This window comes from Lactuca sativa, chromosome 5 (genome assembly GCF_002870075.4).
Source record: "Lactuca sativa cultivar Salinas chromosome 5, Lsat_Salinas_v11, whole genome shotgun sequence".
NCBI lineage: Eukaryota > Viridiplantae > Streptophyta > Magnoliopsida > Asterales > Asteraceae > Lactuca > Lactuca sativa.
The window spans coordinates 43,733,444-43,744,104 of NC_056627.2; the positions used below are offsets into that span (position 1 = coordinate 43,733,444).

General features: G+C 37.2%; 1 protein-coding gene across 1 annotated transcript; it reads left to right on the forward strand.

Moving 5' to 3' along the window:
• The first annotated feature begins 334 nt into the window (after positions 1-334).
• Positions 335-6,754, forward strand: LOC111911451 (protein EMSY-LIKE 3). Its single transcript, XM_052764154.1, has 12 exons — positions 335-1,082; positions 1,264-1,370; positions 1,494-1,773; positions 2,133-2,178; positions 4,179-4,461; positions 4,539-4,772; positions 4,977-5,210; positions 5,302-5,370; positions 5,452-5,515; positions 5,943-6,046; positions 6,313-6,440; positions 6,528-6,754. The coding sequence occupies exons 6-12, from the start codon at positions 4,560-4,562 to the stop codon at positions 6,571-6,573; spliced, it is 858 nt and encodes a 285-aa protein (XP_052620114.1). The 5' UTR covers positions 335-1,082; positions 1,264-1,370; positions 1,494-1,773; positions 2,133-2,178; positions 4,179-4,461; positions 4,539-4,559; the 3' UTR covers positions 6,574-6,754.
• Positions 6,755-10,661: the final 3,907 nt, after the last annotated feature.

A 10,661-nucleotide genomic window follows, 5' to 3' on the forward strand; every position in this document is an offset into this window, starting at 1 on the left:
GGCTCTCGGCCTCTCTCTCAAGGGACGCCTCTCCGAACTCAATCATGGCCCACAGGCCTAAAATTCATAGCGTCCAATCTCTACCTCATCAATCGTGACCGAATCAATACTAGAAAACAGACCTTTAATGACACGCTTTTTACGACACGCACTGATCAATGATACGCAAAAGGGCGTGCCCTAAAAATAATGTCAAATCTTTAGAAATTTAAAGAATTTTGGACGCGCATTTTTGCGTGCCCTAGAATTAGTGTCTCACAAAAAAACACGGAGGGCGCTTATGTTAAAGGCGTATCGTCTAGAAATGTCGCTTTATAATTTTACAAACGCGCTCTTCAACAACTAGCTGCGGGAAAAAGGAAATAAAAAAATTAGAAAACCCGCCTTCCTTCCTTGTTTCCCCTCTTTAGCTCTGGGTATGTTCTTTGACCACAAAAATCTTCTCCGGTCATCCTCCGCCTCCCTACATCAAGTGTTGCTTGCATCTTTCCCTTGCACTCCGACCGCCGCCACCGATTCTTCCCCGTTCGTTGACATCGATCAAGGCTCATTTACTTCTACCCACTGGAACCACCATATCTCCCACTCGATGTTGAAATTGTCAGAAAAAGCCCTAATTCAGTATTATACTCTCAAGTCTCAATATTAAGAATGCAAATCTTGATTCTTGTTTGTTTCTTATTCCCCACAGATAAACCGAAAAAGGGGAATTAGAATAACGAAGGTAGCGAGAGTTTTGGTCCGGTGGTCGTGGTTCATCTATCGAGCAAGGAAGATGGGAATGCAATCAACCATGGTGGCTCGATGATGTAATCAATCGAGAAAGGGGAAACACCTCTAGCAGCGATGCTTCCCTTGTCTGCCGCAGCTAGGGGGAAGGCGCTCCGACGGTCTCCTTGGTCGTTCTTCCTTGTCGCCATTAGATTACACGTAGGGAGGGGACTCAACTAGTCCGATGGAGTAGGGCAAGTAGCGACTAGTAGATCGGGATGATCGATCTATTCGTGAGGAGGAGGAGGTAATTATCGGTTCTTGGTGAGCTTTCCTTGGCTTCTTAGACTCCGTCATCGGTAGAAATCGGGGTAAGTGAGTCGGTTTCTTGTCTGATTTCGCTGAAATAAACAGAGGGAGGAAAGGTTTGGGTGGAGGTCTAATCGATGAAAACAGTGGGAGCCTCTTGGTCTCATCGGATGCTACTCCATCTCTAGTGGACACCTCCCATGTACTTTGTTTTACTTATCTATTTTGTCGACTATCCTGTAGGTCTCTTCTTCTTATTCACGCCTCCACCATGGACCTCAATTTTAAACCACCTGATGCTCGCTTCTTTCTTCTTGAAGGACCCTCCGTCATACCAGGTTACTATTCAGGTAGGTTTGAGCCCTAATATTGAAAAATTGATTTCTTACAAGTAATATTTTTTTATCTTATATTCTGTGAGTTCTTCATTTCTCATTCACATGCATCAAATTGCTCAATGAAACCTGTCCTAGGATCATTCCCTCTTTACATTTTTCCGATCTGCTCAGATCACTGATGTCGGGCCAGTTGGCATCCACGGTGGTGCGGGACAGCTGACGTCCCTTCCTCCCTCTGGGAAAAAACCACCACAACATCATCCCCAACGTATCAAGACCACAACCTCACACCCTCGCCACCAATGTACATCAAGGAATTTGCCAGCCACCACCACTAACACTTTTTTAGGTTGGATATTTGCTTGGGTTTGGTTTCTTGAAGGTGTTCATGGTGTGCTGGGACTCCTCAGATACGGTAAGTTATTAAATTCTTTGGTTATGATTGATATGAATTCTGCCCTAAAAGTGTTTGTTGAAATGTCAGTTTTGCTTTGGTCATTGTTAAATCATTTGATTCAAACTTATATTGCAAGATTGAGAGAAACACATACGAATGGATCATAGGAATCTAACAGTAAATCTCTTTCTTCACATATTTTTTGTGGAGTATCCTTAAAGTTATCATTTACATGGTCGAACATGAAGTTAGAGCTAATGAAACATCAATTGAAGAGGCTAGAAAACTTTCTTAAGAATTATTTGCATCATTAAGAAGGTTTGTTATCTGTCAAATATATTTGGAAAAAAAATCTTAACTTATTGTTTATGTTACAGGTTCATGAACGAATGACACAAAAAAATATTGATGGCATTATAAAAGGTATAATTTCACTACTAGAAAAAGTATAATATAATACGGTTGAAAGTATGAATATAGTACATACATAGAGGGCGTATTAGTAGAGGGGTGTATTAGATTCCATGCCTAATAGAGTACAGCTATTTAACCGTACTCTATATATATCCTATCTATTTACAACCATCGCATAAAAGAATCTAATACACCATATTATAGCATCTAATACACCATAAACAACCGTACTTGATGTCACATCCCCCATTCCTGCAATTCATTCCTGATTGCATTCCAGCCCATTCCGGCTTTGCATTCTAGCCTTATTCATCACCCAATTCCACTCCATGGATGTTGTTGCGAAACACATAGATCACCATTCCAACTGAAACGAATGGTTCAATTTCAAAATACAATGTCCTAATAAGATATACATTGGAAGTAAAATATTTTAATGAGAAATGAAACTACAATACTATAATAATTTTGTTTTTTGGAATTTAAGTGATCTAACTATAAATTAAATAACCTGTATATTTTATACAAGTGTTTTGTAGTTCCAAACCAGTAACATACTTCAAGATATTTTGTTTTGGGTTTACAAAATCTTTTTTCTTCTTCACCTAACCTTGGTTGTTTGCACTACTACCTCCTCCATATGTAAAATCCTAAAATAAGAACAATCTCAATTTTTAGTTACATAGTTTGAAAGTCTTATGGTGTAGGTAACTCAACTTCTTAATTACTTATATGCCCCTACCCTGGTTTACTTGTTATTTATTTATTTATTTATTTATTTTATGAGTATTGATTTATTATGACTCAAACTCCAGACTAGAAACAATCTAGCATCAGACTAAAAAATTGATATGACAAAAAAACTAAGGATGAAGGGATTATATATAGATTTTGATATATCAGAAACAGGAAGTTCTATTAAAGTAACCGATGCTTGATTGAAACTTGAAAGATGAATAGCAAAATTTGTTTTAAAAAATGGTTAGATTGCACTAAGCTTATAAATTAGTTTTTAGGAGACAAACTTTATATTTTATATTACTAACCATAAGCAATTTTAATATTTAATTATTCAAAAGTACATATTCTTCAGTAGAATGCTATGCCTCCAGTTATAAAACAAAGTCAATGAAGATTTTGTTTTATTGGATTTCCTAAATAAAACAAAGCTAATGAAGATCATTCTAGGAACAGGAAAGCCAAAACATATATAATCATGGTGTGAATTAGCATTTTGAGCAATCACTTCATTCATAAACAACCAAATGTAAATGAAACTTTGCCAAACAAACAGTTCAATAAGGTTGACATAACAAAACCAAAGAATACTACAATTGGTGAAAGTGTTTTTTTTTCAACTTTCACAAGTAAATTGGCTGTTTAAAACTATGGATCCAATTGCTGATTACTATATAACCATTGATAACGAAAGCTAACACTATAAACAATAATAAATCAAAAACCTAGAAAATTAGGATCAAAGGAAACTACAAGAACCAGGATATTGAATTGATATTATTGATCTAGAATAACTGCTTTAATCATAAAATTTTGCATCAATCATCAAAATTCCGAAGAAATTGCACTTAAACAGCACTCGCGTAATCAGGTCTGTTACATGGCAGACACTGGCATCAACACAACAATTAATCAACGAATTAATAAACTACACCCAAAAAGTCGATTGTACCTATAAACAATGTGAAATGGGGGGGAGGCGGAAGCGGCTGGAGGCCGGAGGAGGAAACTTTGTTGGTGTCGTCGACAGGAGACCAGAGGCGAAGCTGTCGTCGGTAGAAGCGGATGTGGAGTCAATGACTTTGTGTAGCTGAAAGCATAATAATTAATAGTTTGATGAAATAGTTAATTTTTTATAAATGAGAATTATAAAAAAATGAGAAGTTCTATGCTGTGAGTAATAACCTTTATTGATTTATCTTTATTTATTTATTTATTTATTATAAATATTTTCTCAAAAGTTAATATTATTATATTTTGTTGAATTGCAGGGGGATAACCAGAATAGAGTAAGTGGACAAGCAATGGAGTTCAAGCAACTGAACATACATGCATGAGAAGTATTTGAGAAGGGCAATGATGTCCATATGCAAGCTGCTCCTTCACAAACTAAATTGTTGTATAAGAATTATAAAGTGAACAAAGAGAAGCTGAAATCTCAAGTGAAGGAGAAGTTAAATATGATCGTGTTGGAAGAATCATCAAAGGAAAGCTGCTTCTTCATCTGCTAGAAGAGCACCTGTCTCAGGGACAAAAGGGAAAAACAAGAAATATGTAAGCCCATTCCATACCACATTGGTATTTTGTTTTTTATTATGATATGTTTGTAATTTGTAAATCGCAATTGGCAGTGTGGTGGTGGTGGTCAGATAATGGGGGCAGGATCTTCCCTGAAAATGCAATACCCTCCATCAGGGCCAAGTGGGTGGGGCCAGCTTGGTAATCATGTGACTTCTGGGCTAGTTGCAAATGAGTCTACTGAAACATCAACATTCTCCCCATTGATTGGAAGAGAAGTGAGAACCAGATGGCCTGATGACAACAATTTTTATGAAGCAGTTATAACAGATCACAACCCCGTTGAGGTAATTTGATATTGCTTGTAGCTCCACCTCCAAATTTTATGCTGGAAAAAATATACTTTCAGGGTCGGCATGCATTAGTTTATGATATTAGTACAGCAAATGAGACATGGGAATGGGTTAATCTTGCATAGGTATGTGTAGAAAATTAAAATCATGGGTGATATACCATGTCTTAAATAAAATATTGCTTGATACTTGATGCAGATATCACCAGAGGATATACAATGGTGGATCAGGTATTCAGTTCATGGAATGAGTAGACCCGTCGGACGTGATAATGGTCCTGGTGGAGGTGGAGGTGCAAGGAGAGGTAGAGGGTTGCCCAAAAGTCAAGCAGCAGCAACATCAAGAAAAGATTTTCCACGATCACATAATGGCATTGGAAAGAAGGGTCGAGACAATATTCAGTCACTTCACACTGATACTCTTATAAAAGAGGTACATACATGATAATTGCAGATATATCATATATGTATATTGTATATTTTATTTACAAGAAGGGAAAGGAATTTTAACATTCATGCCACAGGTTGAAAGGGTATTTGGGTCTAGTCATCCAGATCCTGTCGAAATACAGAAAACTAAGAAAATGCTCAAGGTTAGTTAATTTTGAAAACATGTAATGTATGATCTATGATTGAAATAATAATAATAATAATAATAATGATATATAACGCAGGAACATGAACAAGAACTGACTGATGGCATTGCAAGGCTTGCAGATATCTCAGATGGTGAAAGTGGTACAAAAACTAAACTAAACTATACTCTTCTTCCAACTCTATTAAATGCTTACTTCCTGAGTCCCACTTAAAGAGACAAGTGAATGAAACTTAGAAGACAAGAAATGTTTTTTGATGTTCCTGAGTTTTTATAATGGAAAGAAGAGAAAGGATAATCTTCCCTTCCAATTTGGAAGGATTTGGTTCCTTAAAATAAGATGTGAATTTAATTTCTTTTCTTTTTCTTCAAACTCGGGAACACATAAATTATTAAAATGTTTATTTACCTTTTATTTTTTCAAGCCTGGAAACATGAAAATATAATCTTCTTTTCTCTCCTTTTTTTTTCTTTTCTTTGGTAAAACTTGGGAAATACAACATAAAACTAAATGACATATATGAATATAATTATAATGCTTGAATTATTTACTTTACAATTTTCTTTCAGGTGATTTGGTAAAGATGGCAATGGTTAACACTAGTGGTCCAAACCATTTACCTTCTTTTGGGCAATTGATTGGCAATCTTACTCAAGATATACCACTTCTTTCTGTAAACATCACCTTTAACTAATAAAATTTACCAAAAAGCCCTTCAAATAACTTCCACTTCCGTTCTTGAATTTACTTCACATAGGCAATGACCAAAATAATTCCAAAGAGACACTCTTGATTAGAGAATTAAGCTTCTTGAATTAGCTGTTGGAATTGTGTGTGTGTGTGTGTGTGTGTATATATATATATATATATATATATATATATATATATATATATGGTCTTGCTATATATAAACATTAAATCTTTGTTGTTTTTTTCAAGTTTTTTGCAGATATACAAGTGTTGCATTCTTCATTTCAATTGTACATATGTTTGTTTTGGTTTGCATGCAGTCTTTGTTTGGCAGCTTGGACAAACTTTGAAGCACCTGATCGTCCATGGCATTCTCGGTAAAAAAAATTTATAGTGTACTTCTTCCATTCATGTTAGTAATTTCTCATTATGATGTGTTGTTTCTTGTGCAATTTTGTTTTTAGGAGGTATTTTACTTTATTAAATGTTGCACATCATGGAACATTTTAGGGCAGTTGTTGGTTTTCCTCTTGGTGATCCATCAATGAAGTGGCCAACATCATGTAATAACATTTAGGGGAAGATGTAGGTATATGTTTTTAATGAATAATGTAATCATATGTATGAATATGAAATAAAGTTTGTTATTTGTATGACAATAAATTTTATGCAATGGATTGTATTTTTTGTATATAGCATTTTATTTTATGTTATGAGACATTAAATGCAAATTTAATCTGAAAATTAGTAAATCTGTAAATAATTTTTTTTTAATATTTAAAATTATGATATGCAAAAATGTGTGTCGTCTTCATTTATGACATGGCCTTTCTTGACAGGGGCTTCCTAGATACGCATTGCGTGTCATAAACATGCGTGTCATAATGTTACGACACGGAAATGCGTGTCGCCTTCCTTTATGACAGGGCCTTCCTTGATACGCATTGCGTGTCATAACCGTGCGTTGTAAATGCGCGCCGTAAATGTGCGTCGTCTCTCTTTATGACAGGGCCTTTCTTGACGCGCATTTGCGCGTCGTCTGAGCGTTTTACGACGCGCAATGAGCGTCGTAAAAGGCTGTTTTTCTAGTAGCGAATAACCAGAGAACCACAAGCATCATTCACTACGAACCATGGTACTCATCCCATGACATCTCTTCTCAATATGCTCCGGTGTATGGTACCCGAACCATAGCATCACTTCTCCATCTACTCCGATGTATGGTACTCGAACCATAACATCACTTCTCAATACGCTCCGATGTATGGTACTCGAACCATAACATCACTCCTCAATACGCTCCGATGTATGGTACTCGAACCATAACATCACTCCTCAATACGCTCCGATGTATGGTACTCGAACCATAACATCACTCCTCAATCCGCTCCGATATATGGTACTCGAACCATAACATCACTCCTCAATACACTCCGATGTATGGTACTCGAACCATAACATCACTCCTCAATACGCTCCGATGTATGGTACTCGAACCATAACATCACTCCTCAATACGCTCCGATGTATGGTACTCGAACCATAACATCACTCCTCAATACGCTCCGATGTATGGTACTCGAACCATAACATCACTCCTCAATCCGCTCCGATGTATGGTACTCGAACCATAACATCACTCCTCAATACGCTCCGATGTACGGTACTCGAACCATAACATCACTCCTCAATACGCTCCGATGTATGGTAATCGAACCATAACATGACTCCTCAATACGCTCCGATGTATGGTACTCGAACCATAACATCACTCCTCAATACGATCCGATGTATGGTACTCGAACCATAACATCACTCCTCAATCCTCTCATTAGAACCTTCAGAATACTCCCTGTATCAAGTATGGGTCCTCTGCTTTCAGTAGTACGGTCCCATACTACCTGCCACATTGTCACACCCCAAAACTGAAATGGCGGAAACGTTCTAGGGTGGATGACGTCATGTCAAGTATCACAACACATGCATTATAGTATTCAAAGTACAACAAAACATTGAATTTATGGTAATAGTTTTAAATGGTTTACATTACAAGGTATCAAAGTAATACAAGTAATAGAATAAATACGGCGTGGTACTAAGCTATCTTCATCAACAACTCCTGGGAAGTACCTGTCTAATGCTAACCTGAGAATACAAGTTATTTGAAAAGCGAGTATCAGCAGTATTACAAATGCTGGTGAGTTCATAAGCATTTAGTAACATTTTATTCAAATAACCTTATAATGAAATAGTTTAAGAGATTTCAGTGTATTAGAGTTCTTTCCAGAAAATCCTATATTTTCTTTAATAAAAGCAGCCTTCTACCAAGACTGGACAGAGTTATGTGGTAAAAAGTAGTTTTCCCTTAATCGCTATCATTATCAAAATACTGAATTTGATTATTAAAGACAGCAAGAGAAGTCAGGGAAATAACATATGCCTCAGCAGTGAGGACTGCTGGCTAAGGAAAAGGAGTCATAGACTCCAGGAGAGTATCGAACGAACGACGCGCCTTGTTCAGTCTAAAAAAAGAAGACACAGACCCCAGAAGGTACCAAATGAAAGGTACAACTGGTAAGGTCTAAAACAGTGATTACAGGCCGCAGACAGTATCAAATGAAAGATACATCTTGCAAGGTCAAAATAGAGGATACAGACCGCAGACAGTATCAAATGAAAGATACATCTTGCAAGGTCAAAACAGAGAATAAAGACCGCAAACAGTATCAAATGAAAGATACATCTTGCAAGGTCAAAACAAAGGATACAGACCGCAGACAGTATCAAATGAAAGATACATCTTGCAAGGTCAAAACAGTGTGACTCTGAAAATGAGTTACCAGCATACAGTGTAAATTGCCGGTGAATACCGTTACCTTAAGACCATGAATTATAAGGTAACCCGGGATACTCGTAACCATACTAACCGACACTAGAGTACTAGAAGCCCTACAAGCGTCTAGAGAATATGACATTTGTCACCCCTTGGCTTGGTAGGCCGTGGACTGTAGCTAGCAGTCAGGGTGCGGGGGTGTCAATCCCGTATAGATCTTTACACACAATGTCCTCTCTCCCTACAGGAGACTCTGGTTACCAACTAGACGACGGAGAAGGTCGTGTCCTGAAGATGCATCCCAAATAGTGGGTAGAGACTTCCAAATAGTGGGTAGTGGGTTTCTAATGTAAGTGCTGAACTAGAGGTAGAGACTCATAACTGAACTGACTGAAGTAAACCCATATGTCTATGCTTGTGTACATAGTATATAACTAATGAATAAAAAGACCTTCGGATGGACATCCGATCCCACCAGACCACATCTCAACGAAGAAAAGGAAATAGGGCGGACAAGCCTTCCTAAGTCCTTCAATCATTATTTATATGCATCTATACAAGCACAGACATACATCTAACTACGCTTGAGTGTGTATCAAGTGGAATCATATCGAGAAGTATAAGTGTACAGTGTGGAATAACCGACTTGTGAAGTATAAGCGTACAGTGAAATATCCGAGTCGTGAGGTATAAGCGTACAGTGGAATATTCGAGTCGTGAAGTATAAGCGTACAGTGGAATATCCGAGTCGTGAAGTATAAGCGTACAATGGAATATCCGAGTCGTGAAGTATAAGCGTACAGTGGAATATCCGAGTCGTGAAGTATAAGCGTACAGTGTGGGATAATAGATTCGTGAAGTATAAGTGTACCAAGTATAAGTGTATCACGAAGTGGAAACGACAACTGATGAAGTAAAAGCGTCTATCAAGTTTAAGTGGCTACAAGTATAAGCAATATAGAGACAATAACCGGTATAAGCTTATCACGAAGGAAATGCGTTATCAAGTAGGAGTTTTAAATAAGTAAAAGCGAAACAGCAGTAACTAACAAGTAAAAGTATACGTCGTGAAAGGGAACTTTGATGAAAACCTTGGAAAAACCTTTATACTCCGGGAAAATCACATTTGGTATTCTTTGGTAAAATACGTTTGAAAAACTTTATAAATCCTTGGAACCTTTATAAACCAGTTTAAATGAATTTAGATAAAACAGTATAAGTAAGAGTTTTGAAACAAATGAAAACCTTTTTGAATCCATCATAGTGTCCTACTCGGTAAAACAGTGTACATTGTGGTAAAATCTTGTGCATGCGAGTTATCAATCGCATATGATTGACATGATAACTGACATGTTTAACTTGTATTCCCCCCTATAAAACTTATAAAAACATTTAAAAGGTTCATTCAGGGGTATGAACTCACCTGGTGTAAGTGGATCCGACAAAGGCGCCGGTTGGGTGTCGGTGTCAAGTAAAGACTTGGACACACCTAGTGACCTATTTAACATATGTTTACATACAATTAGTACATATAATACTAATTAAACAAGTATACGCACCCTAAAGAGCGGAAAACACTTTGGTTAAGTGTTTGGGGTGTCCCGGGTAGCAACTAAGGGCTCAAATGGCTTAGGAATGGAGTTTACTTTCCAAGAGTAAACTCTAAACTTAGAGTTTACGGCCCTGGGACAACTCCCATGAGTTTACGGCCGTAAACTCATGGTGAGGGGTTCTAGTGTGTTTTTAAGGCTCTGTCTTGTTAGTG